General features: G+C 40.8%; 1 protein-coding gene across 1 annotated transcript; it reads left to right on the top strand.

Annotated features, from left to right (window-relative positions):
* Nucleotides 1-588: 588 nt before the first annotated feature.
* Nucleotides 589-27,980, top strand: ATP6V0D2 (ATPase H+ transporting V0 subunit d2; the record flags this gene model as incomplete). The annotated part of the gene is made up of 8 exons (XM_080639703.1): nucleotides 589-718; nucleotides 8,916-9,087; nucleotides 10,752-10,930; nucleotides 20,392-20,471; nucleotides 22,334-22,411; nucleotides 25,654-25,830; nucleotides 27,212-27,289; nucleotides 27,819-27,980. The coding sequence occupies 8 exons, from the start codon at nucleotides 589-591 to the stop codon at nucleotides 27,978-27,980; spliced, it is 1,056 nt and encodes a 351-aa protein (XP_080495829.1).

The raw sequence follows: 27,980 nt of genomic DNA, 5'->3' as shown, positions 1-27,980 counted from the left end.
ATTAGGATCTTATAATTCTTATACATATTTACTGATAGTGATGAGCAGCAGAAAACTTCCAGCAATCAAAAACATTAAAACCCAAAAGGTATACAGAAACACCAAAAAAATCATCTGAGTTCCTTGAATAGCCTATGTTCTACCACAGCCCACCACTATAGAGCAGAAACATTTTTTCAACAGGTATTCACAGATAACTTCCTGTTTGCAATACATTTTAAAAAATGCAAACATGCTATCAGGCTTTGCAATATGCTTTCTTATTATCCTGTCAGCACAGAGCATTCTTGTAAGCAGTGGTTAAATCTTATACTTCCTTTTTGGCTTCTCTTTCAACAATAGTAGGTTCATTTTCTAACACTGGCAGGAGGGAGTTGGTTTTGCTGGCTAGCTGTTGTGTAAGCATCAAGTATACTGGAACTACACTAGGAGCAATAAACAGGAAGAAACCAGTTGGTAAAACACAATCATAGGCTGGCAGAAAATCAGTGACTATTTGTCACTCCTTCCAAAGAGGAGGAAAACAGTTGGTGGCAGATACTCAGTACCATCAAGTATCCAGCAGAGAAATTAAATCTCCTTTTCTCCATGCCGGGATACTCAGAGTTTTACTTCAATGTGGACCATGGCTACTTGGAGGGTCTAGTCCGCGGGTTCAAAGCTGGGATCTTGACAAGTGCGGACTATGTCAATTTAGCACAGTGTGAGACGCTAGAAGGTAAGTCTGCTGGTTTGTTTTATTTAGGAAGAAATATGGTTGCTTAGACCTTTGAAAAAGGGAAGGTAAAAGCCTGAATCATTGAGAACTTATCTGAAAAAACAGAGATGACCCTGATGTCCTTTGAAGAGCTGTTCTCGTATTTAATAGCTTTCCAGATAAATTACCCTAGGATTGCACAGACTGTGATTTGAAAGCAATTCAGATGATGAGGTTTTTCCAGTTTACTGATAAGGTTTGGAAGTCTCATCCATAGAGTTTCTATGGAGATTGGTAACCTTCACACAGATTTTAACCACACTATAAAACTGTTCAAGCATAGAAGTTTCATATCATTCAACTGGATAAAAATGTTCCCAAAAATCTTACTAAAAGCTTACCATTTGGCTACAAGTTTCTCTAGAAAAGTTATAATTTTAGTACTTTATTACTTCACAAGTTTTAGGGCAGTGGGGAACAGTCTACTTACCAGGAAAAGAAAACCTGGTAACAAAGATAAAACTAAATTATACTCAAGCTTTAAGAAAAGAAAAAGAAAAGAAAAGAAAAGAAAAGAAAAGAAAAGAAAAGAAAAGAAAAGAAAAGAAAAGAAAAGAAAAGAGAAGAAAAGCTTATTTCAAGGTGACTTTGCCACTGTAATAAAGAGAACACATACTAGTTTCCAAAACAGCCTTCTGTGGACAAGACTGGTCACAGCCTGATGAGGACAGACTTGTACAAAGAATCATATGACAAACCTTTAGTCACTTGACAGAAAAAAAAATATCACAGAAAAAAAAAAAATCACTTTTCTACAGGAACATAAAGTTTCTTTCCCTGACTCCAAAATTAAAGCTATAATTGCACACTGAAATAATTTCTTTACCATGAAGTTTATCAGATTAATTTGAAAAAGGAACAAGGAGAAATAATAAGTTCACTCTGTTTCAAGCACTGGTTGCTTTGTGTATGCAATAATGGATTTGGGGAAATGAGAAGTTCAGAACCTGATGATTCCCATATACAACAGAGTTTTGAGGCTGCCTAAACTATTAATGTAACCACAACATAAGCCTGGGAAGGTTGCTTGCCATTCATCTTGCAGATTAAAACAACTACATTTAAATAGATACATGTAGGTATTTAGCTGTCAGCAGGATAAAGTTCCTCTCATAGTTAGAGATTGTCAGTACAGTCAATGGGATCTAGATATTGCAACCGACCAAGTGCCTGTACCTACTTCAGCTGATAATTTCATTTCATACAATGGCAGTTTAGACACATAAACACATGTAGACACTTACTCTGAGAACTGAGATTTATTGCTTACATCAGCTAGACAAAGTCAACAGCTTCTGTAGCCTATTTCTACCAGAAGTTTTGATCTATGAAATGTAAAGACTCTTGATATCGTATTTGATTGTTCAAGTCAGAAAGTCCTGCTCCATGAGCTCACAGACTTCAGAAGAAGCTAATAGAGCTTCAAACATCTCTAGAAGACACAAAGGACAGAATGATGGAATTATTAAACCTTGCTCTTAATCCACTTGTTTGTGCAGAGGAGCTCAATAAATTATGTTATCAAAAGTTCCATGAAGAAAAAATCCCTGATAAAATCCTTGTTACTTCTGAATAAGATGAAAATGTACAGGTTTAAATACTTTCTAAACACAACAAGAAAAAAAGAAATTTTCCCTCATCCTTCCCAAAAGAGTACTTGCTCAGACTAAGTTAGGAATAGTTAAGAAAAACTATCTAAATTTTATGTCATGCTGTGAGGAAGTTATTTTCAACCAGGAAGTAGATTTTAAACATTTCTGAGATATGTAAACCTTCAACATTATTAAGAGCTGCAACAGATGGACAGTTCAAAATAGAGAGATAAAATACTTTTCTAAGTAAGATTTATGGTAGAAAGAATGACTTTTCTATATTTGAACCTTCTGCTTTCTAATGTTCATTCAATTTTAGACTGCAAATTATTTCAGCAACAGAAGCAGCAGCCTTCCTCAATTCACCTACACACACACCTCTACTACCCACAATCGCTTTCCTTTTTCTCTATTCAGCTACATCCTTTCTCCATTGTAACACTTTCTACCTCTTTTACACAGCTACCAGATTACCACCAGTTAGCTACCAAATGTGTTATTTATAATGCAAATATGAGAAGTATTGGATTTGTACACAAGACTAAAGACACCTCTCTAAACATACAGGATGCTGTAACACTGAATTTGTACCATGAGCATACAGTTCACCAAAAGCACAGACCCTTACCTTTAAAGTAAAAAATCATAGAATCATAGAATAGTTAGAGTTGGAAAGGACCTTAAGATCATCAAGTTCCAACACCCCTGCCATGGGAAGGGACACCTCACATTAAACTATGACACCCAAGGCCTCATCCAACCTGGCCTTGAACAACGCCAAGGATGGAGCATTCACAGCTTCCTTGAGCAACCCATTCCAGTGCCTCACCACCCTCTCAGTAAAGAATTTCTTCCTTATATCCAATCTAAACTTCCTCTGTTCAAGTTTGAACCCTTTGCCCCTTGTCCTGTCACTACAGTCCTGATGAATAACCATATCCTGCACCCTTGTAGGCCTCCTTCAGATACAGGAAGGCTGCTATGAGGTCTCCACGCAGCCTTCTCTTCTCCAGGCTGAACAGCCCCAACTTTCTCAGCCTGTCTCCATACGGGAGGTGCTCCAGTCCCCTGATCATGCTTGTGGCCCTCCTCTGGACTTGTTCCAACAGTTCCATGTCATTTTCATGTTGAGGACACCAGAACTGCACACAATACTCCAAGTGAGGTCTCACAAGAGCAGAGTAGAGGGGCAGGATCACCTCCTTCGACCTGCTGGTCACGCTGCTTTTGAGGCAGCCCAGGATACAGTTGGCTTTCTGTGCTGTGAGCGCACACTGCCAGCTCATGTTCATTTTCTCATTGACCCACACCCCCAAATCCTTCTCCGCAGGGCTGCTCTGAATCTCTTCTCTGCCCAACCTGTAGCCGTGCCTGGGATTGCTCCGACCCAGGTGTAGGACCTTGCACTTGGCATGGTTAAACTCCATAAGGTTGGCATCAGCCCACCTCACAAGCGTGTCGAGGTCCCTATGGATGGCATTCCCTCCCTCCAGCTTATCAACCGAACCACACAGCTTGGTGTCATCAGCAAACTTGCTGAGGGCGCGCTCAATCCCACTGTCCATGTCACCGACAAAGATGCTGAACAAGACCGGTCTCAACACCAATCCTTGAGGGACACCACTCGTTACCGGTCTCCAGCCGGACATCGAGCCATTGACCACAACTCTTTGCATACAGCCATCCAGCCAGTTCTTTATCCACCGAGTAGTTCAGCCATCAAATTGATGTCTCTCCAATTTAGAGGCAAGGATGTCATGTGGGACAGTGTCGAAAGGCTTTGCACAAATCCAGGTAGATGATGTCAACTGCTCTGCCCCTGTCCATCAGTTTCGTAGCTCCATCATAGAAGGCCACCCAATTGGTCAGGCAGGATTTCCCCTTAGTGAAGCCATGCTGGCTGTCACCAACCACCTCCTTGTTTTTCATGTGCCTTAGCATGCCTTCCAGAAGAATCTGCTCCAAGTTTTTGCCAGGCACAGAGGTGAGACTGACTGGTCTGTAGTTCCCTGGAGCTTTATGCATAGAATTGAAAGATTCAGCATGTGGATTTGTACTGCAGTACTATTGTGCTTATGCAATAGTGCCTTCAGTTCACGTCATGTACATTAAAAGGTAATAAATTTACCCCATTCTGCATTCTGTCACATAGCACCACACCGCAAAAACTGGCCTAAGTTAAAAATATTATAAATATGCTAAACCAAACAAGCAGAAACAAAACCAAAACCACTCCAAATAACCCATAAATAGAATCAAAAAGTTCTTTTAATTTCAAAGTGGTTTTGATATCTCTAGAGGGGAAACCATAATGTCAGTACAGAAGAATCAGAAGAAATCTGTAGGCTATTGCTCTACATACGCTTGATCATCACAAAGCATTAACAGTGAGACAGAAAGAAAAAAAGGAGGCTGTGAATTGACTTAGAATACCACCATGTCCTCTCAATTCAGGGCCACGCAGGTTAATTCAGACATCCTTGTGGGCTTGCTCAAATTATTATAATTTCCCTGGAAGTACCTTGTATTCTGCAATGCTGGCTTGAAACCTCTGCAACATGGCATGCTACTAGCTTGGCCCTATTCCCTCTGGAGAATGGGATCCCCAGAGGAACCCTGCTGACAGTCTTTGGAGTAGGATATGGGGGTGATAAATTCTTTCCTTGCTTCCTTGTGTGATGGAAAGACTACTGCTCTCTAGAAGGGAGACTTGGTCGCAGAAGGACAAGCAGCCCAGCTCTGCTTCCACCAACCACTGAAATAAGTTCACTTAACTCACCAGAGCCAGGACAGACCACACACAGTGGCTGAAATAACCGTAACTGAAAACGTGGTAGCAGGCTATTGAAGTGAGGAGTCAGACAAGACACCATGTGCTTGGTGCCAAGAGACCAGGTTCACACTTTAAGTTCTTTCTATATTCCATCTTTCTGATCAGCATCATGTTAAATTAGTCTGACTTTGTGGATTAATTCCCTTTAGACAAACTGTTAGTTGTGTTTGGTCACTGTTCAATGATGCGACATTATCTTAAAGTCAGACATTTCCTACATATGATTTTCCTGCATGTAATTGTAGGAGGAAATACACGATGCAGATGGATGACAATAATACTGGCAGCTGAAATACAGAATTTTCTTTACCAGTAATCTCATGGACATGCTGAAAAGCCCAGTCTTGTGTAGGTCTCCAGGAGCTCCTGAGCAAAGGAGCAGCTACCATCACTAAAAAGTTTTGCTGGACAGGAATATCTGAAGCCCATGTAACGCTCAGCCACTTACTTCTGCCAGGTCATCAGGTCACATTACTATTAGAGGTGTCTGAGTGTGTTAAATTCTCAGGTCTTATTATAAATACCAACAGCAAAAGGGCAGACTATAATTTAAGACCAGCAGAGCAGACTGAGCTGCACTGAGCTCTGTCATGGTATGAATTCTGATTATGACATGCCTGACTGACATTATATGGTATCGGAGCTTGTGGACAACTATTTTCTTTTGTTGTTTTGGCCAAGGCCAGGAGATAGGGTTTAATTTTGTTTCCTTCATATAGTATGCATGCTGGTGTTTATTAAATCAGTTAGAAGAAATACTTTTATAAAGCAGGCTGTGGAACTGACAGGGTCCTAAATTGAATGATCCCAGCACAGAATTTCCTCCTCAGCTTCTGAAAACCAGGTAAAGCTAATGAGTGTTACAGCCAATATTTTTCATGCCTTACATTAGGGCATGGTTTCTGAAGCCACTCAGTCAACCAAAGAACTAAGGAAGGTAACACAGTCTTGTCAAACTACTCTCAGTCAGCAGTTTTGGTTTCTGTTCATCCCACGATGATGTTAAACACACTTTGGAACAGTCAGTGCTTGGGACTGATATTTGGGTTTTGCAGTCTGTTTTAGGTGCCTGAAAACCTCTGTGTTTGAAATGCATTTACAGAATATGACTCAAGGTAGACATCAGTGGCTAGTCTGAAAAGAAATTGAGGAAAGCTGGAATTCAGCTCTCTGCATGTACTGATGCCGTATTATTTGATTCCACCATATGCCAAGCATTTTTCTTTGCAATAAAAAGAGATAGTAAAAATAATCAGTTTTCACAGTAAGTGTAGCTGTGATATAAAATACTAGTGATTTTTAAAAAAGATGGTCTTACAAATTTAGGCTCATTTTGGGGCATAATTCTGCATTTTTATTTATCTCTTAATCTTGCTTACCTTTCTTTCTTTCTTTATTTCCTAAATTACGTACTTTTATATTTTTACTTTTTTTTTTTTTAATAACATAACTGTAGTCTATTGCAGGAAGTTCTACAGAAATGCTAACAAATCCTGAGTGCTAGCGAGTAAGGCTATCACATCCAAGAATCTGTTGATGCGATTTGATATGGATTTGATGGATGTACTATTTTGTAGATAAGGTATTGGCTGGATGGTCACCAGTGAGTAGTGGACAATGGCTCTGAGAGACAGGATGCCTTCCAGGGGGACCTGGACAAGCTCAAGAAGTGGTTCCTGTGAATATCATGAGGTTCAATAAGCCCAAGTACAAGGTCCTGCTCCTGGGTTAGGGCAACCCCCGGTATCAAAACAGGCTGGGGGATGAAAGGAATTGAGAGTACCCCTGAGGAGAAGGACTTCGGGGTACTGGTGGATGAAAAGGTGGACATAAGCTGATAGTGTGCACTTGCAGCCCAGAAAGCCAACCGTATGCTGGGCTGTGCCAAAAGGACCATGGCCAGTGGGTAAAGGGAAGTGATTATTGTTCCTTTGCTCTGATGAGACCCCACCTAGAGTACTGTGTCCATCTCTGGAATCCTAAGTATGGGAAAAATAGGGACTTCTTGGAGTGGATCCAGAGGAAGACCATGAAAATGACCAGGGGTGTGGAACACTTCTCCTATCAGGTGGCTTGAGAGAGTTGGGGTTGTTAAGCCTGGAGAAGAGAAGGCTCCAGAAAGACCTTATTGTTGCCTTTCAATACTTAAAAAGGACTTATAAGAAAGATGTCTTATAAGAAAGTCCAATAGGAGAGGGGGTAATGGTTTTAAATTAAAAGAAAGGAGATTCAGGCTAGATAGAAAGACAACTTTTTTATGAAAAGTCAAACACTGGAACAGGCTGCCTAGAGATGTTGGAAACATTCAAGGTCATGTTGGACAGGGCTCTGAGCTGTCTGATCTAGTTGAAGCAGTCCCTCCCTGCTCATTGCAAAGGTGGGTGGAATAGATGACCTTAAAGGACCCTTCCAATCCAAACCACTAGATGATTTTGTAACTAGCAAAATGAGTTCAAGTGGCAACGAACCTGCATAGAAAACTCTGAGGGTTCTCTATCTCAGTAAAGCAGAGTAAGGCAGAAGTCTGAATTTGCAGTGTACTAGTTCTTTTGCTTTATGCTTATGTCGGCAACCTTACTGCATGCTAAGAAAGAATACACATGGGGAAACAGGAAAGAGTAGCTATGATACTGATAACTGCAAACCTTGTTAACTGCATATTAACTTCCCTTATTTCAGTCAGTGGAAGTGTTGCTGTCTTTTTCCCTAAATATACAGGTTTTACCTGGAAATCTAACCATGAATGCCCAAACCATACAGCATTGTCCCAATCTATAATTTATAGTAGTTTTAATATAGCATTTGAACATAATTATGCAATATAGCAGGGGCTTTTCTAAAAATAAATGTTACACTGCTTTGAACCCTAAGAACCAATTCAAATTCTTACTTTTGCTTCATGGTGGAAAATGGCTAGAGGAGGAAATGCGTCAAATGAATTCTTTGATATTACGAAAGTGTCTTTCAACTTTGTTGCTCAAGCAACATATTTTCCTCAGTTACCAGGGTCAGAAGCTCAGACAGAATATGACATGATAATCCAGATTTCTGGAATAACTTCATAGGATCTGGTAACTGTAGCCATAAATCAAACAAAGCCAAACTAGAAATGCTAAGAGAGCATAACTCTGCTGTTTCAAGTGCTTCAGTGCAGAAGCCATTTGGAGCCCAGAATCTGAGCCAGGCAAGATGTGTTCTCTCTTCTTCTTCACACAGCCTGATAAGATTGTAATATTAACTGAGATTTAAATGTTTCATATGAAAAATCAAGACCTTGTTAAGGTTAAAGGACAATTCCTATTGATGCATAACAGTGCACAGGAGTGCAGGAGACAAAACAACTGATGTATTATAATGGTGCAAATCAGTGAAAGCAAAACATTGAGCAAACCTGACTGGGAAAGGGCTAGAGACAGAAGTAGCTAACACTGTACCTGTTGTGGCTGGAAATGAAAGCTGCTGGTGAAACTTCAGACAAAGGTGTAAGTTATTTGTGCTTTCCTGTGGCATGCAGTAACTCCTACTGGTAGAAGGCAGTACAAAAATGCATTAATTATGTATTTACTCTGTATTAAATTTATGCCCAAATCTTTTGAATAGAGTATAAACAGTCGCTTAATCTGAAAGTATAATGTTAGAAATTAACATTTAATTTTTTTTTTTTTTTTTATTTTGTTTGTAGGCAATAATAATGACAGTTTATTCTCATGGTCTTCCCTAAATCTAATTCCAGATCTGAAGTTACATCTGCAGACTACAGACTACGGCAACTTCTTGGCTAACGAAACTGGCCCTCTCACTATTTCTACCATTGATGACAAACTGAAAGCGAAGCTACTTGCAGAATTTCATTACTTCAGAAACCACGCTTTTGAACCACTTGCCACATTTCTGAATTTTATTACGTAAGTAATATTACCGCATAGCTCACCACACAGACTCAAAGACCACACAGTTACCAGTTAAAACAGTTTAAATGTATTGTACTGGAATTTCCATCAAGTTTCAGAAATAGCAAGATTACTCTGATATTGCAATATTTACATACTTTATTTGCTAATATAAGTTCTGAAAAGATATACATATGAAGACCTGTTATTATTGCAAACACTTATTTTAAAGAACACAAGCAGATTTTTTTCTGTGTTCAGTGGCAGGAGAAGTGGTAGAGATTGAGAAAAATGGTTTTAATTTTCAAACATCATTTAAGTCAGAGACCTTGCAAAACTTAAGTTTGCAGGGGTGATTCCTGTAAGATTAACAGTTTCACGATATACAGGGCAGTGGTTTAATTCCCAGGCATGCGACAAGTTAAGACTTTTTTAAAAGGGGAAAGATGACATCATATGCATATCATACTTTTCATATCATCTGAATATTAAAAACAGTTGTGTCCTGCAAGATACTAAGATCCAAGTACCTTTTTTAAAAGTACAAGTGCCATTTGATGCCCGATGAATAGAAAGTTCTGGTCTCAATAGAGTCATAAACAAATAAAACTTGTAAATGAATGGTTTAACGAACTTTCGGAAAAGGGATGTAACAGTCTACCAGCATGAATTAGTGAAATATCAGCAGGATATTTTACCTAAATGGTGCTCACTCCCCTTATCTTTTTAACGTATTATAACAAGAACACTAGACTGGTCAGTCCACTTTCAAGGAGGTCTAATATCGTAACAGCAAAACAAAGTACCATTATTCTTTTTCTTTTTTTTTTTTTTTTCTTTTTTTGTGTCAAGTGTAGCTGAGCACTTTTAGGCTCATATATTAACAGGATCTTAGAGACTGTCCTCAGAGAGCTGTGACTAGTAGGCATACAATGTTTACAATTTGTTTCAGGGAAATGAAAGTGAACATAGGAAAATGATGGCAGCTCTTTTCTCACACTGACTGACATGCATGTGTACACATATAGGCACAAATTCTGCACCCTGTTGGTTTTTGAATAATGAAGACACTAGTTTAAGATATTTAACACAATTATTAAATTACTGATCTGCATTTCACCAGACCCTTAAGCACACTCACAGGTTTTGTGTGAGATCGTATTAATTCCTATGTCTCTAGCTGCGTTCAGAATCAACAACACAAGCTGAAGACTGGCATCCTTGTTCTAAGCATCCCAAAGGAATAGCTTTCCCATTTCCAAGTCACTGACAAATTTGTCATTGGCCTCTCTGACAGTAAAACTAGTAAGAAGCTGATAGAAAACTTGGCAATAAAGAAGAAATCTGTGAGAACCTGTTCTTAGTTTCCTCATGGGAAGCTGTTTATTGCTGAGTGAGAAGAAAGCCCCAAGATTGGTCGCCCTGCATGCACTCAGCAGTTTTAGTGCTGAGATTCTTCCACATTTCTCTGTCCAGATGGTCTACAGGAAACAACAAAATCCCAAACTAGAGAAGCTGCTAGCTCAGGTGATTTGCATTTTGATACATAGCTAATGTACAAACCTGCAAGTACTGTGCTTGTTTCTGACTTCAGTATTTTTGCTACTTTTCAAAACTCTTGGTTTTGTATTTTTTCAAAGGAAAATTTATTTTTAAGATACATTTTCTTTCAAATACAGATACAGCTATATGATTGACAACATAATCCTTTTAATAACTGGTGCATTACATCAGCGGCCCATAGCTGAACTGGTTCCCAAGTGCCATCCGCTGGGGAGCTTTGAGCAAATGGAAGCAGTCAGCATTGCCTCAAACCCCACTGAGCTGTTCAATGCAATTTTGGTTGACACACCGTTAGGTAAGAGCACTAAATTATTTCTTATTTGCTTCTTGAAACTACTCATCTTATAATCTTAATGACATTTCAGATGAAGTAACGTTTTCCACTGGATATGCTGTGTTTCAGGAACACAGAACACAAAGCGTGGATCAAGCAGTTCTAAAGTGGCGTTCAAGATATTTTCTAGTAACATTTATTAATAGGTATCAACCTTGGGTAGCAGACACAAAGAAGTGCAATGGATATCTTTTATAGCCAAAGCAGCCACTGATTTAAAGCATCTAGATTTTTATTTCAACACCTGCATTTATAACTAAAAAATAGCAGACAGTTATTAATAAATATTAGATGTTGTGCTAGAACCTAGATTCCCTCTTGGGATTTGGGCATGATTCAAACACAAAGAAAATCACTACTTTGAAGAACTAAATCTAAAAGCAAAACAGAGTCAAGGTCAGGAATGTTAATTCTGAAAATGGGATGAAACTCTGCTCAGTGTGGTGCAGCACCCAACACAATCCAAAATTAACAAGCTGTGAGGCAGTGCTGCGAAAGGTACCACGAATAAGATGGAACTGGATAGATTTAACATGTATGAAACCACTGTGTGCCCTCACCTTGAGTACTTTTGGGTTCTGCTTTCTCAGGAAGGCATGGTAGGTTGGCCTCACAATGTGGGGACAAAATGGGGAAAAAGGAGCTTGTAGGTTGGGATCTCCTACAAAATACTACTGCAGGAAAAACAGACTCAATTTGAGCAAAATTACCCTGATTTATTGTTGATTAATACATGTAGAATTAATTACTGATACAGGCATTATGAAACAAACAGAAAAGAAAGAAACATTTACACACTGAGGAAAAGCATCTTTCCTCCTTCCTTTGCCACTCCTTCTCCAGGCTTCTCTCCTCTGCCACCTGGTTATCACTGCACGTTACACTCCATCCCTTTGGAGAGGCAACAAGTGGCACAAGGAGCAGGGGGATTTTATAGTTTCTCTCTGCCTCTCCTTCCCCCTTACACTTACCCTCTGTTCCAGAATGGGCTCTCCTTGGCTGCAGTTCCTGTCAGGAGTACCTGCTCCAGCACAGGTTCTCCACAGGCAGCAGGGCCATGGAGCAACTCCTCCTCCTTCTTCTTCTTCTTCTTCGGCCCTGGTGTTCCCTCTGCTGTTTCTCTTCTTTTTTTTTTTTTTTCCCTTCCTTTCTACATCCCACATTTTCTTTGTTATGTAAGTCCTTAAGAGGCACCTCTCACTAGGCTGAGGGCTCAGCTGTGCCCTGTGGTGGGTCCACTGGGACTGTTTGGAATTGGTTATGTCCAGCACAGGACAGACCCAGCATCCTCAGGGAGGCTGCCCTGCAGCCCCCCTGCTGCCAGCACCTGGGCACCAACACCCCATACAGTGAAATCAGAGGAGGTACAGAGCAGGTCAGCTAAATGAATAAGGGGATAGCACTGCCATGTGCAGACAGACTAAAAAGACTGGACTCAGTTTGGTGAGGACAAGGCTGGAAAGAGATATGAACAGTGTTTACAAAGTTCTGAGGGCAGTGATTTGACCACAGTGAGCTATGAACTGTTGCTTACCAAATCCTTTAGAAGATGAAATCCCATCAGAAAACTGGTTTTACAAAACACTTTTTACACAGCTGAAAGTAATTTTCCAGATCTTTTAATTATTTTTTTTTCTCTAAACAAATTTGTAAAATCAGAGAGTAGTATCAGATCTTTAAAAAGATGGGATGAATTCACGGGCAATTTATCTACAAAGATACAGTAAAGCGCACTGTCAAACCTACATCGTCTAATGTTGTTCATCCAAAACCTGGATGCTGGAACAGTAGGAAGGGAGAAGACTACAAATCACAGCCAGGCTCAGGTGCTCTAAATAACATCTTCCATTGCCACTGTTTGAGACAACACTCTGTCATGCAGCACTGGTCTGTCTCACTGGCACAACTTAGAAGCAGTAAGGGATTGTCATGCTTTTGTTGGTTATGAATACAGTATTTTTATGCAGTCCAACTGCACAAATGAACTTCATCATCTACCTCCCTGTTCAAAAGCTTTCTCTCTAGCTAGTTCTGCAGAGGACCTGGAAGCACAGATGATCAAGGTCAAGGCTTCTGCCCATTACTGGTTACAACCTGTTTCCTTTCCTCCACTACAGACATGCCCAAAGAGGAAAAGGGAAAATGGGAAAGAGGATTCTCCTTAACAATTGCAGAATGGCTGCATGATTTAAGATAAAAATTATCTTTCATGTTCCTCACTAGAAAATCTCCCAATGCCCAGATCATACACTTCAGAGAAGATTAGGGCTTTCATTAGCATTTTCCATCTGATTTGCTCTGGAGATATGGGCTTTGGCTGCAGCACTGACTGACTCCCCTCACAGCAGATTCTCATTAAAAAAAGGGGGGGGAGGGGGGATAGGAGGATAAGGGGAAAAGCAAGAGGATTTCTCTTCCTCTCTGCTATAGCAGTCTTATACAATAGAAACCTCAGATCCTTACTCACACACTGGTGAATGACAATAGACAAGAGATGCTGTCCTGGGTTCAGCAGTAGCAGTCAGTTTTTCTCCTTCTTAGTAGCTGTTGCAGCACTGTGTTTTTGACTTTCAGCCTCGGAACAGAGCTGATAACAGTGATGTTTAGACTGACCAAGGATTTTGTGAGTCTCATGCTCTGCCAGGGAGGAGGAGGGGCCGGGAGGAAGCAGGGACAGGACACCTGACCCAAACTAGCCAAAGAGGTATTCCATACCACAGCACGTCATGCCCGGGGATGTAACTGGGAGCTACCCGGAAGGGCACCTCCTCTTTTCGGTCGGGCTCTTTTCCGGCGAGCGGTATCATATTTTCTTCCTTTGTTATTTCTCTTATCATTATTATTATTGGTGGCAGCAGTAGTGATTTGTGTTATACCTGAGTTACTGGACTGTTCTTATCTCAACCCGTGGGAGTTACATTCTTTCGATTCTCCTCCCCATCCCTCTGGGGAGTAGGGGGGGGGGAAGTAGACTGCGTGGTTCTAATTTACAGCCGGGGCTTAAACCACGACAGTTCCTTTTGGCGCCCAACATGGGGCACGAACCCACGAAGGGTTGAGATAACGACAGATCTGACCGGAGTGTGTCTAATCGTATTTGTGATAAGCATTCAGTGTTTTAGATTAATAGTCACTCGTCACAATGCTGATTTATTGGCTCTCAAAGTTGTTGTTTTTGATCTCACAGTCTCAATATGCCGTAGGTTACTTAGAGCCGGTATTTGCTGTGTTGGTGTTTTTCAAGTGTGGGGCTTGGGCTAAGGTTGTTGTCTCGTTGTATTTTGTGGCAATGACTTGTAATACAATAGAAGGATTGATCATGAAACTGATCTGGCTTGTGTTCCCAGTGTGGTCACCACCTTTATACTTTGGGAGGTATATAATACAAATGCTTAGCAACTATACATCTTTTTTCTCCTTCCTGGGTGGTCAACCTATGAAGGAGACATTCTTTTACCCTCCCAGTGCCCCTCCCAGACCGTTTACAGCATCATTTGAGAGTTTTGAAATTTTTGAGTGGCCTTTTAATATTGTTGAGACCTGTTTGCTGATTGTGATGTGGGTCACCATGTTGGCACGCATACAGAGTGTGTTTTGTTCACAACCATTACGTCTGATCTCAAGAGTTAAGCAGAGTCGGGTTTGGGTCTTGTCTGGGGTTAGACGACAAAATAGGGGGACCGAGAGATTTTCCCCGAGGCTGGACAGCCATGAGTGGCAGGGTGTGTGGGATAGTATGGGCAAGTATCTAGGTCAGTGGGCCCCTCCAGTGTTTTGGAATTTCACCACCGAACAAGTGCAAAATCCAGAAGAATTAGTAAAACACTTAAATGAGGTGTGCTGTCATCCTGGTCATACCAGAGAGGGACAAATCATGTCAACGTGCTGGGGCTTGGCCTATGCTTACCGGGCCTTGTTCAACGCTATCCAGCACCTTCAAAAGGGAAAAAATGTCCCTGGATCTGAGGGCGAAGCAACAGACAGCGCAGCTACTCCAGCTCCGAGCACAGCAGCTACACCACCCCCAGCGACAAGTACAGCCACTACTCAAACTTCGACTGCAACAGACAGTGAAGCTACCCCAGCTCCAACCACAGCAGCTACACCACCCCCAGCGACAAGTACTGTTGCTACTCAAACCACAGTGATGACTGCAGCTAAACCAGAGGACCAATTCGTACCAATATCGATTGCCCCTCTACGCAAGAGAAAAAGCAAAAAAGAGGCAAGAAGGGTGAAGCAAGATGAAGAAACAATGTATTCACCACTCAGGACAGCATCTGGTCAGGAGTCATCATCACATGACGAAGAAGAAGAAGAGGTGACTTCTCGACCTCGGACCTCAACCGAGCTACGGAATATGCGAAAAGATTTTACCCGTCAACCAGGGGAGCACATCATCACCTGGTTGCTCCGATGCTGGGACAATGGGGCCGATGGTCACGAACTAGGAGGTACGGAAGCCAAGCAGCTGGGATCACTTGCTAGAGAAGGGGGAATTGACAAAGCAATTGCAAGAGAGAAAAAGTCCCTCAGTCTTTGGAGGCGGCTCTTGGCAGCTGTGAAAGAAAGATTTCCATACAAGGATGATGTTACGAGTCGTTCGGCCAAGTGGACTACTTTAGACAAAGGCATCCAGTCTCTGAGGGAATCAGCCATCGTAGAGATGATCTATCACATCAAACCGAATAACGGAGATATACCCATAGACCCAGATGAAGTCGAATGTACACGACCCATGTGGCAAAAACTTACACGGAATGCACCGTCATCATATGCCCATTCATTGGCAACAGTAACCTGGGGTGACATAGTAACACCAACAGTGGATGAAATGATTCATAAACTCCGAGAGTTCAAAGACAATCTCACCCCTTCCATCATCTCAGCTGTGGAAAAACTGTCCCAGGATGTCAAACAATTGAGGGACGATCTATCTGATTTATCCAGCTCCTCACGTGTACCAACACACGTCTCAGCTGTTAACAAAAGACGTCCTATTGTTCGAGACAGAAGATATAGAAGGCAAACACCATGGGCCACCCTATGGTTTTACCTGCGGGATCATGGAGAAGACATGACGAAGTGGGATGGAAAACCTACTTCAGCTTTGGAGGAACGGGTGCATGAATTGAAAATAGGAACAAGGGTCAAGACTAATCATCCCATGAGAGCTGCGGCTTCAGTCTCTGGTGAGCAGGTTCCCAGACGGAGTGGAAGAGCTGATTTTACTCCAGCTCCTGTGATAACGAAGAATAATCCCTTTCAATACGACTTAGGTGTCCAACGTTGTGATGACTGTTAGAGGGACCCTGCCTCCAGCCAGGTGGAGGTAGGGGATAATCGGATTTACTGGACTGTGTGGGTCAGATGGCCTGGCACATCAGTCCCACAGAAGTATAAAGCTCTCGTAGATACCGGTGCACAGTGTACCCTGATGCTGTCAAGCTGTCAAGGGGTGGAACCCATCTATATCTCTGGAGTGACAGGAGGATCCCAAGAGTTAACTGTACTGGAGGCTGAGATCAGCCTGACTGGAAGGAAATGGCAAAAGCACCCCATTGTGACTGGTCCAGAGGCTCCATGCATCCTCGGCATAGATTACCTCAGGAGAGGGTACTTCAAAGACCCAAAAGGGTACCGATGGGCTTTTGGTATTGCTGCTTTGGAGACTGAGGAAAATGAGCAGCTGTCCACCTTGCCTGGTCTCTCAGAGGATCCTTCTGTTGTGGGGTTGCTGAAGGTCGAAGAACAACAAGTGCCAATCGCGACCGCAACAGTGCACCGGCGGCAATATCGCACCAACTGAGACTCCCTGATTCCCATCCATAAGCTGATCCGTAGTCTGGAGAGTCAGGGAGTGATCAGCAGGACTCGCTCACCCTTTAATAGCCCCATATGGCCAGTGCGAAAGTCTAACGGAGAGTGGAGACTAACAGTAGACTATCGTGGCCTGAATGAAGTCACACCACCATTGAGTGCTGCTGTACCAGACATGCTAGACCTTCAGTATGAACTGGAGTCAAAGGCAGCCAAATGGTATGCCACGATTGATATTGCCAATGCATTCTTCTCAATTCCTTTGGCAGCAGAGTGCAGGCCACAGTTTGCTTTTACTTGGAGGGGCGTCCAGTACACTTGGAACCGACTGCCCCAGGGGTGGAAACACAGCCCTACCATTTGCCATGGACTGATCCAGAATGCACTGGAACAGGGGCAAGCTCCAGAACACCTGCAGTACATTGATGACATTATTGTGTGGGGTGATACAGCTGAAGAAGTCTTTGAGAAAGGGAGGGAAATAATCCAAATCCTGCTGAAAGCTGGTTTTGCCATAAAACGGAGTAAGGTCAAGGGACCTGCACAGGAGATTCAATTTTTGGGAATCAAATGGCAAGATGGACGTCGCCAGATCCCTACAGATGTGATCAACAAAATAACAGCAATGTCTCCACCAACTAATAAGAAAGAAACACAAGCTTTCTTGGGTGCTGTGGGGTTCTGGAGAATGCACATCCCAAATTACAGTTCAATTGTAAGCCCTCTCTATCATGTGACCCGGAAGAAGAATGATTTTAAATGGGGCCCTGAGCAACAACAAGCCTTTGAGCAAATTAAACGTGAGATAGTTCATGCAGTAGCCCTTGGACCAGTCCGGACCGGGCCAGATGTAAAAAATGTACTGTACACCGCAGCTGGGGAGAATGGTCCTACCTGGAGCCTCTGGCAGAAAGCTCCAGGGGAGACTCGAGGTCGATCCCTCGGCTTTTGGAGTTGGGGATACAAAGGATCTGAGGCCAGCTATACCCCAACTGAGAAAGAGATACTGGCAGCCTATGAAGGGGTTCGAGCTGCTTCGGAGGTGATTGGCACTGAAGCACAGCTCCTCCTGGCACCCCGGTTGCCCGTTCTGGGCTGGATGTTCAAAGGCAGGGTCTCCTCTACACATCATGCAACCGATGCGACATGGAGTAAATGGGCTGCACTAATTACACAACGAGCTCGAATAGGAAATCCCAGTCGTCCAGGCATTCTAGAAGTCATCATGGACTGGCCAGAGGGCAAAGATTTTGGAATGTCACCAGAGGAGGAGGTGATGCGTGCTGAAGAGGCCCCACCATATAATAAACTGTCAGAAAGTGAAAACCAGTATGCCTTGTTTACTGATGGGTCCTGCCGTATTGTGGGAAAGCATCGGAGATGGAAGGCAGCCGTATGGAATCCTCAACGACAAGTTGCAGAAACTGCTGAAGGAGAGGGTGAATCGAGTCAGTTTGCCGAGGTGAAAGCCATCCAGCTGGCCCTGGACATTGCTGAACGAGAAAAGTGGCCAGTACTTTATCTCTATACTGACTCATGGATGGTGGCAAATGCCCTGTGGGGGTGGTTGCAGCAATGGAAGCAGAGCAACTGGCAACGCAGAGGTAAACCCATCTGGGCTGCTGCACTGTGGCAAGATATCGCTGCCCGGGTGCAGAACCTGGTGGTGAAGGTACGCCATGTAGACGCCCATGTACCCAAGAGTCGGGCCACTGAGGAACACCAGAACAACCAACAAGTGGATAAAGCTGCTAAGATTGAAGTGGCTCAGATGGACTTAGATTGGCAACATAAAGGTGAATTATTTTTGGCTCGGTGGGCCCATGACACTTCAGGCCATCAGGGCAGAGATGCAACATACAGATGGGCCCGTGATCGAGGGGTGGACTTAACAATGGACACTATTGCCCAGGTTATTCATGAGTGTGAAACATGTGCTGCAATCAAACAAGCCAAACGGTTAAAGCCTCTTTGGTATGGAGGACGATGGCTGAAGTACAAATATGGGGAGGCCTGGCAGATTGATTATATCACACTCCCACCAACCCACCAAGGCAAGCGCCATGTGCTTACCATGGTGGAAGCAACCACTGGATGGCTGGAAACATACGCTGTGCCCCATGCCACTGCCCGGAACACTATCCTGGGCCTTGAGAACCAGATTTTGTGGCGACATGGCACCCCAGAAAGAATTGAATCAGACAATGGGACTCATTTCCGGATTAACCTTATAGACACTTGGGCCAAAGAGCATGGCATTGAGTGGGTATATCACATCCCCTACCATGCACCAGCCTCTGGGAAAATCGAACGGTACAATGGGCTGTTAAAAACTGCACTGAGAGCAATGGGTGGGGGAACTTTCAAGCATTGGGATACTTACCAAAGGCCACCTGGTTGGTCAACACCAGAGGATCTGCCAACAGGGCTGGCCCAGCCCAGTCAGAACTTTTACATATTGTAGAAGGGGACAAAGTTCCTGTGGTGCGCATGAAGAATTTGATGGGGAAGACAGTCTGGGTTATTCCTGCTTCAGGTAAAGGCAAACCCACTCGTGGGATTGCTTTTGCTCAGGGACCTGGATATACTTGGTGGGTAATGCAGGAAGATGGAGAAGTCCGATGCGTACCTCAAGGGGATTTGATTTTAGGAGAAAACAGACAATGAACTCAATTGTACGCTGTTGCCTGCTATAGCCATCAACTAGAAGTCTGCAGGGCACCAGCGACTGGCCCTGACTTCCCTCCGATCATCATCCCAACAGAGAATGAACTTTGATAGAACCGGATGAGTTCTACAGTAAAGGAATGATCAGCATCAGCAGACAACGATCCAACACTGCACACAGCTTCTCCTGCTCTGAAAGACTGTTACAAGAGATGGAGCCCAACATCATGAACCGAACGGACTCAGTAGCTTTATAGCAATTGGTCCGTGCACTAAGATAACAGTGCACTGAAATGAGAGTGAGGGTATATGGAAAATGTGGGATCTGAGCATGACGTGAATGGTATGGAATAAGGGGTGGATACTGTCCTGGGTTCAGCAGCAGCAGTCAGTTTTTCTCCTTCTTAGTAGCTGTTGCAGCACTGTGTTTTTGACTTTCAGCCTCGGAACAGAGCTGATAACACTGATGTTTAGACTGACCAAGGATTTTGTGAGTCTCATGCTCTGCCAGGGAGGAGGAGGGGCCGGGAGGAAGCAGGGACAGGACACCTGACCCAAACTAGCCAAAGAGGTATTCCATACCACAGCACGTCATGCCCGGGGATGTAACTGGGAGCTACCCGGAAGGGCACCTCCTCTTTTCGGTCGGGCTCTTTTCCGGCGAGCGGTATCATATTTTCTTCCTTTGTTATTTCTCTTATCATTATTATTATTGGTGGCAGCAGTAGTGATTTGTGTTATACCTGAGTTACTGGACTGTTCTTATCTCAACCCGTGGGAGTTACATTCTTTCGATTCTCCTCCCCATCCCTCTGGGGAGTGGGGGGGGGGAAGTAGACTGCGTGGTTCTAATTTACAGCCGGGGCTTAAACCACGACAGATGCATATTATTAGCATGTAGATTTATACTGCAATATAATAAACTTTGCTTTCAGCTGCTTTCTTTCAAGACTGCTTGTCTGAAAATGACCTGGATGAAATGAACATTGAAATAATGCGCAACAAACTGTACAAGGCAAGTTCTTGCAACATAACAATAATATTTGGGGCTTTTCAAAGTGTCTCAGAAGAGGAGATGAGTATCATTAATCTCGTTTTATGGATGGAGAAACAGAAGCATAGTGAGATAAACCAAGCTGTCTAAGGTCACCTGACTGATGACAAGTCCAAGAATTAAATCCAGCTCTTGTCATTTCTATGCCACTGTTTGGAGTGTTTTCAAATTTTACGTCTGCATCCAAATTCCAATTTAATACCTCATTAAAGAAAATGCTGTAGATGTCAGGCTAATATCCAGATCCATTTGTTTACAAATAACTCGGTTATTCACCAAATGCCAGAGAACTGTTAGCTTCTAAGTGAACCTAGACAGGCTTTTGGCTAACATTGATTTTTATTTGTAAAAGGCAGACATGGTTTGAAAAGGTCTGATTGCTTTGAGTCTACTTTTTTTTTTTTTTTTTACCTAAGGGTTTTGTATAATATTCTTCCTTTTTAAATTATCTTTGGCACTGCTACAGAACACTGCTGTAAAGATATGCATCTAACATGTACTGTGCATTTTCAATGTACTTTACAAATGTTAGCACACAGGTCAATACTCACAGGATGGTCTCTTTAAAGGCTATCCATATTTCATTCTGCTGTTGGTTCATCCCAGCATATTCTCTCCAAATTATTTTGTTATCTTGCTTTCATAATGGATACCCCAGACTGCAGGAAGTATTCTTACAGTGATCTAATTGCACTAGGAGGAAAGAAAAAAAATTCTTCTGTTTGTCTTACAAATGATATTTATAAATTCCCAAGCCAGTGTTTGATTCTTAAATGTTGTGCTACTTTCTCTCATTCAAAACAACATCAGTTATGCCCAAGTATTTGAATTCTTTCATGGTACTACTAAAATAGACACTCTTTTTCCATTTGATAACATACAGATTTGATTCTTATATCCTGTGTGGATGACCATACATTTACATTTGATAATTTTTTTTCTTCTCACTCTTCTAAATATCAGGGGGATCATTCTTCAAACACTTCTAAATTATTAATTTAGCCTTTCTCCTCTGCTTCATCTGTCACTGTGATCAGTTATGTTTCAGCTGTTCTATCAGATAGCTCTATACTGAACCTAATGCATAATCCCATGCAGCAGATTCCCCTTGAGATGTCTCTATTTAAAATTTACTTAATTGTGCAGTTAGTGACAGCTTCTTCTAACAAGATTGTGTGAAGTTGTAGCAAATGCATTTTGGTAACATAAATATTTGCTAAGACAGTATTTTGGGGGATAGAGAGGTGGGAGGGAGGGGGGTACAGCATCTTTGGGATATTTAGGATCCTTCCTGACAGGTAGTTTGAAATGAGTATGACAGCCAGAATCCTTAAAAGACCAGAGGGCTCTGCAGACCAGTATTACAGAAGCTTTCTTTGTTGTTTCATCCTAATCCAGGCTTTAGGGTAGAGCAGTAGGGATTACTTTGAGCATTCTCATAGTGCTGGCCCAATGGCTGTGGCTTATTCCCAAATCCCCTCCTCCACAGTATAAATGCAAGATTTCCTTCAGCCATTTTATTATGCAGCGAAAGCTCAGTGTAGCTTGAGTGTTCCTTCTTTAGAGAGCAAAGAAAACATAATATTTGTCCTTCAACAATTTTTGAAAAAATTTGAACCCATATTGTAGTAACAAGACATCTGCATTTCAATATTTGAACTTTAAATGCAGCAAGTTACTTAAGCAGATACTTGAATTTAAATTCATAGGTAGAAATATCAAATTTAATTGAAATATATAAAAATTAGGTTCATGACTATGTGCTGTGCTGGTCCAGGTCTTAAGTAGAATCTAAAATATTTCTCTTCTTCTTTCATGTATAGTCTTATCTTGAGGCATTCTATAAATTTTGTGAAAAACAAGGTGGTTCTACAGCAGAAATAATGAGACCTATTCTTGAGGTAAGAAAAATTCAGTCTTTGTACAAGAAAGTACTCCACAGTGCTTTGATTATGACGTTACTTTGTTTTTCCTGTTTCTTCTGTTTCCATTTGCAATGTTATCGGTCAAAGGTTTGATTCTCCTCTGAATAAAAACTGTTTTTCTAAGATATAATGGAGATTTTATTCTAGGATGACTTTTAATTCTTGACTAGAGGTGCAGCTATTCCATTACCAGAGAGGAGCTGGCCTCAGTTAATATTTTTCTGTAACAGAGAGCAGAACAGAGTAAATTTTTCACTGAACTCAAACTGTTGCCGCTTAGCATTTCTGTGTGTTATGCAGAAAAATTAAAAAAACACACACACACAAATAATGATTATTATTACACCTCCTAGCTCAAAATTGAATTTGAGATCGCTAAGGTCTGGCATTATTGCATATTTACTAATACATAATCTTTCAGCGTCATGGCACTATTATGTTTGTTTACTCTCCTATTAAAATTAACAGTTGAAGTTATAGTTGAATGACCTTTGAAACTACTGTCATACATAAAAGTCCAACATTCCATGTTTTATTTTTGTCTCTACTCAAGATAGCTTTTTTTTCTTCTATGACATACAGAATTCCTAACATCCTCCTACCCAAACCATACCTTCAGTGCAGTGAATGATACAGTTGTATCTGTTACTGTAATAAAAGATGCAGAAATTCTGAAAAGCTCCTAAAATTGAGTTCTCAGCATTCACCTCTTTATTTCCACACACCCCCACCCCCACGGGGTTTATCACACGTGGTTAGAGAGCCAGATCACACATTTGCCCCCAGGAGCCTGTTTTTTTTTTTCTTGGATAAGCAAAACTGAAGAAAATTCCCTGCACTCTGATGGCATCATGCTAAAAGTTTGCATTATAAGGGAGAGATCATACTCCTGGGAATTCTCTCCTGAAGGAAGAATGAGCCTAAATTATATCTTGCGAAACCAGAGGATTGCAATTTCATTTTGTATTTAACCGGGTCATAATGTTTCAGTTTATATTCTAACAAAAATATTCTTAATCAAGTTAAACTGACCAGAAATTAAGAATTTTGAATATTCTTTTTTGAAAAAAATAAAATCAAGAGATTGGCTGTGGAGATAAAGACTTCTTCCAGAGTTGATTCAAGATTTTTCAGAAACTTCATTTTTAGCTAGAAATTCATGATGAGAGTAGATTACTTACCAACTTTAGTTTAAGAATATTGTAAAATTTGGCCTATGATAAGCTTCTTTAAAATCCCTACCTAACATCAATCAGCCAGGAGGACAAACTTTTTGAAAATTATTTCCTTTTCTATAACATTTTAATAGTGTGAAGACTCAGGTGCAGCGCATTGCTAATGGTTGTATTCACAAAAAGCCAAAGTTTAATTATTCAAAAGAATGCTCGCTATTTATTTTGTAATATTATATGTAAGACTACCAACCTGACCCTGTAAGGATGAGGCTGAGGTATTTAGCTCCCAAATGCCTTGACCACCAGTCACAATGCCAACCTTCCACACTGAAAGTACTGATGATCTCCCTTGTACCATGGAAGAGTGGGGAACATGCACCATGTTGCATGTTTAACCCCGAATGTGCAAGAAACTGCAGAACCCCAGGCTAATTCTCAAGTAGCCGACATGCTATTTCAGTTTCCCTGTATGGAAACTAGAGCACTGAGGAAATGGTCATCCTGTGACTCCACCTCTACCTCCAGGAATCAAATATCCCAAGTCACAAAGTAATTGCCTCATGGCCTTACTCACTATGGAGGACTTCATATGCCAATAATTTGATGAACTTATTTATCTGTATGGATGGGATTGATCCCGCAAATTTTCTCAAACTGGGAGTCACCAGAAGTACACCCGAAACCTGTCAGCATTAGTTGCAATTGCATTTGAGAATGCTTTTTTACAACAAATTACAAATCTAATAGCTAAATTCTACATGGCTTTAACAAGCTGAAAAAGCCAAAGCATTTGTCCTTCCAAACAATTTCACTGGGGCTGATATGCCTCTTCACATTAATAAGGCAAGTGAAATTTGAGCCTGTTATTCATTAGCTAGAAATCCTTTCAAGCACGCTCATTTTCTTCTCATTATTTCTCTATTGTTTACTCATTTTCCTTACTCTGAAGTCAGTGCCAGAGGGCAGCTGGGTCCCTGTTACAGTGTGTTCCAGTACACAGGAGTAGATCTACGAATATGTGCTTAACGGCTCAAATTGTAGAACTGTGTTGCAACTGCAGTCGTCTTATGCAACAGAAAAGAGCACCTTTCTGCTTAAAACAGAACAGAATTTTACAGCATGAGAAATTTTGCAAGCTGTCTAAAATGTGGATATACTGTATATGCTTCCTTTGAAGATCCTTCTGCATAATCTCTACAATTAGCAAGGGCTCTGCTGTTCTTACAACATGAAAGTAAGTAATAAAGATATAAAACTGTAGTCAATTTTGATTTCAAAAGAATAGATTTAAATCAGCAGAATTGAGTGAGATTATTTTTATTTACCATTATATTTTTAATTCATAATTTAACAATGACAAATGAAATTTTGCCTTGTACAAAAGAACAACCTGAGATCTAGACATCAGAATGACTTTGTTTGCTTCTGCAGGGAAAATACAAATACTAAAGGCATCTAAAGCTGGGAGAAGAAATACAGCCTCTGATTCTATGGGTTAAAAATTAACTTGCATTTGAAACAATGGCAAGTAAACAACATCCTCCACAGTATTAAACTATCATTTTAAATACGTGCATTCAGAAACTTTTCTTTTTTTTTTTTTTTTTTTTCCAGAATTTCCTTTCAGCCTTTACTCTTAACAGCACTTTGAGTTAACCCAGAACAGTACTACTGATTCTTGGTACTTTCCTGTATTATTTGTAAGAGTTTTATTTCATAACTTCAGAAGGGTGTGTGAGGAGATTTTCTGTTGTCAACATCTGGGTAACTAAACTGGGAAATAAGGAAGTAGCAGAGATTATATTTTCAGTAAACAGGATAAAAGCTGTGCTTGCAAAACACTTTGGTTTTCTAGTTAAAATTTAACACGTATTTGCAAATAAGGATTTACAATTTTTAACATAAAGTATGTTTCTAATGCTCTGAAGTACACTTTTTTTTAAAAGTTTCCATAGTCTAGCTTACTGATTCCCCCTATATCCCACCTCAATTTAGAGTGAGATCTCTAATAACACCTCTTTGTTCTTTGTTTTGCATATTAAGTTTGAGGCAGACAGACGTGCCTTTATCATCACCATTAATTCATTTGGCACTGAGCTGAGTAAAGATGACCGAGAGAAGCTGTATCCAGCCTGTGGAAAACTGCATCCAGAAGGCTTACACCTGCTGGCCAATGCGGATGACTACGAGCAAGTGAAGTGTGTTGCAGATTACTATGCAGTATGTAATCTAATTTCTTAGAACAAAAAGCCAAAATACAAACACTTAACGTCTTTTGACATTTGCAAAGTTTCAGAGTATTCACATAACTTAAAAGCATATTTGAGAGAGAAAAAAAACAATGAAGATAACAAAGATCCCATAAAGACATATATGGAATCAAAGGCCTTTGATACAAAGACATAAGATATACTATCACCTTAGTGTGATACAAAGTTCTTCTTACAGTGATGTTTAAATAAGACCAAATGACATTCCAAGAAACAAAATGTTTCCTACTTCATTAACCTTCCCCAAATTGCGTTTTACTTTACAGCTCCTGCTTCCAAGATTTTGGAGTAAATGCATAAGTAATTTTAAAGTGAGCTGACCAAACAATTCATGTTACAGATCAGTGCAAACCTGATTTATTGCTAGGGTACTGTAAAAAATGCCTTTCTGAAAAGTTTTCTCTAAATCAGTGATTGAATTAAAGAAGTAGATGAAGTTGTTAATATTGATGCAACTAATGCTGTTATTGAATATTAATCAATATGCAACACTGAATTAACTGTGGTACTCTGTTAACTCTGTGGTACTATTTAAGCTATCTGCATGTAAGTACACAAAACAAAACTATATCTGGTCTACTCCTTTTCTCACAGAAGAAACAAAGCTGGAGGTGCACATTTGTTCCTGTGTATAAGCAGGATGTTAGAAGCATGTCATCATGTCAATGTGGTAACAGAGAAAGTCTATTAATGTGATGGCGGGACACATACATGAATTTGGGAACCATTGTACTAGACCTATACTGCACTGCAACTTTATAGGAAAAACTAAACAAATGCACAGAAAAGCAAGTTACACAGAAATATAACACGTAAGAAATGAAAGTCAAATTTATCTGTGCAGAATATTCCAGGATGACGTATCAGACTAATGGATTTAGATCCACTGTTAACACATAAAGGAAATCCAGCTGGCCACTGGAAATAAAATGAGCAGCCATGTGAGGATCAGAGTTCAGGGTTTTGGCTCCATTTACAGCTCTGGCTCTGACAGACAGTATTTGTACAAGAAGTTCAGTGCTCTCTGTCCAAGAGAGTGAAAGGTCATGTGTCATTCTACAATAAGTCAAGTCTCTTTTAGTGCCTTCAGTAAATTACTTTAAGTTATAGGAAATGATGGTAAGAAATACAAGAACAAACACGATCTTTCTTTCTTTTGCTGGCTATATGCTTTTAACTTTTGATTTATGTAGAACTGTAATCTGTGCATGAGTTCTTCTATACAGGAAGATTACATAATGTAGATTAATTGATAAAGTAATGTAAGGTATCTGTGCTGCACAGAATGCAAAAGTACCTCATTTCCATTGGGTGATTGTTTACGCTTTTAGGAATATAAGGCTGTGTTTGAACGTGTAGGGAGTGGCACTGGAGAAAAGACACTGGAAGATGCATTTTTTGAACATGAGGTAAGAGCTTCTAACCTTAAAATACCAAAATGAAAGTTACCTGGATTAACATTTAAAACAAGAAGGAGGACCCAGGCTTTTGATTCTACTATAGCACAACATTCAGCTTTATATTCAAGAACTCAGTATTTCTATGGCTGTCAGCAATTGTCTGAATCATAATAGAAGAATTTACCTTTTTAAATAAAATAAATCCCAGGACTTTCTTCTGAAGTCTAGTTATAGAACTGTCAACCCAGATGGCCTATCCAAAAGCCATCTTGTATAAACCGCTTAACAAAATTTCTTTTGAAGAGTCTACTGAAACAGGTATTTCACCACTGTCTTTTACTTACCTGTAATGTTGCTGTAGTCTATTACCAAAATTAATCCACAGATGACATTTCAGTTATATTTATATTCAAGACACTCTTAAATCTAATCCTGGTTGCAAAGCTACATAGAAATCCTGATCATAAAAGCTATCATAGAAAAATCACATTTGCCTTCTTTAATATTTATCATAACACTTGTTTCAACTTTTCCACAGGTAAAGCTGAATGTGCTTGCGTTCAACAACCAGTTTCATTTTGGAGTATTTTATGCCTATGTAAAGTTAAAGGAACAAGAATGTAGGAATATTGTGTGGATTGCTGAATGTATTTCTCAGAGGCACAGAACCAAAATTAACAACTACATTCCAATTTTCTAA

Source organism: Psittacula echo, assembly GCF_963264785.1.
Source record: "Psittacula echo genome assembly, contig: SUPER_2_unloc_1, whole genome shotgun sequence".
Taxonomy (NCBI): domain Eukaryota; kingdom Metazoa; phylum Chordata; class Aves; order Psittaciformes; family Psittacidae; genus Psittacula; species Psittacula echo.
Note: the sequence above shows the minus strand (reverse complement) of the source record. Positions and strands in the feature narration are given on the sequence as shown.